Raw genomic sequence first — 978 nt, 5'->3', positions numbered from 1 at the left:
TGGGGAGTGCGGGGCCGGGCTCGCCGGTCGTTTCCGGTGCCGACCGTTTGCTCTCCGCGCCCCGCCCCGCCGCCGCCCTCGTTTCCCGGGCGGCCCGCGGTTTCGATTCCGGGGCTGCGGCCGCCGAGATGCCCACGGCCCTTGCCCGCCGTGCGCGCGCCCCGCTGCTGCTCGGGCGGCTCCTGCGGCCGCGGCCGTCCCAGCGCGGGGCCTGCGCGGCGGCCGAGGCTGCGACCATGGCCCCGCCGTGCCGCTTCGCGCTCGAGCTGCCCGGCTGCGCCCTGCTGCACTTCGCGGTGGGCGGCGCGGGGGGCGCGGACGGCGCGCGCCCCGACGCCCGCCTGGCCGCGCTGCTGGGGCCCCCGGGGCGCAGCTTCTCGCTGTGCGTGTCCGCGGGCGCCGGCGGGGCGCGGGTGCGGGCGGCCCGGCTGCACCAGCGCCTGCGCGGGCGGCTGCAGCGCGGCCCCTTCCGCGGCTGCCAGCTGTGCCCGCTGCTCGGCTACGGCGGCGGCCCGGACGGCGGCCTGCAGCGCGGCTTCCTGCTGCGCGACCCCCACGGCGGCCCCGACACCCGCCGCGCCCTGCTGGAGCTGGTGGGCGCCTGCCCGGAACCCGAGCGCCCGCACCTGGGCGAGTTCGAGGCCGACGCGCGGGGCGCCCTGTGGCTGCGCCTGTGGGCGCTGCGGGACAGCGGGCGGCAGCACCCCGGAGAGCGCGCGCGCGTCCTGCCGCTGCCCGAGCCACCGCTGCACCCGGCGATGCCCACCCTGCACAGCTACATGGTCTTCTCGGACCGGGACGCCGCCAGGACCGTGCTGCAGGAGGTAAGGGCAGCACCCTCCCCCCCACCTCTTCCAGTCCCTCTACTACCAGAAAAGAGTACCATCAGATGGCCTGGGCAAATGCATGTCTGTAATCTAGCTACTCAGAGGACAAAACTGAAGACCTGGGTTCAGAACCCTCCCAGGCACACAAGGA

The 978-nt window shown here is 76.6% G+C and overlaps 1 protein-coding gene across 1 annotated transcript; it reads left to right on the top strand.

The window, feature by feature from the left end:
• Positions 1-236: 236 nt before the first annotated feature.
• Positions 237-824, top strand: Cmpk2 (cytidine monophosphate (UMP-CMP) kinase 2, mitochondrial; the record flags this gene model as incomplete). Its single annotated transcript, XM_013037662.1, has 1 exon — positions 237-824. A coding segment is annotated over exon 1 (588 nt), but the record flags the coding sequence as incomplete, so codon positions are not given.
• Between the last annotated feature and the right edge of the window lie 154 nt (positions 825-978).

Source organism: Dipodomys ordii, unplaced genomic scaffold, assembly GCF_000151885.1.
Source record: "Dipodomys ordii isolate 6190 unplaced genomic scaffold, Dord_2.0 Scaffold1000005641, whole genome shotgun sequence".
Lineage (NCBI taxonomy): Eukaryota > Metazoa > Chordata > Mammalia > Rodentia > Heteromyidae > Dipodomys > Dipodomys ordii.
Note: the sequence above shows the minus strand (reverse complement) of the source record. Positions and strands in the feature narration are given on the sequence as shown.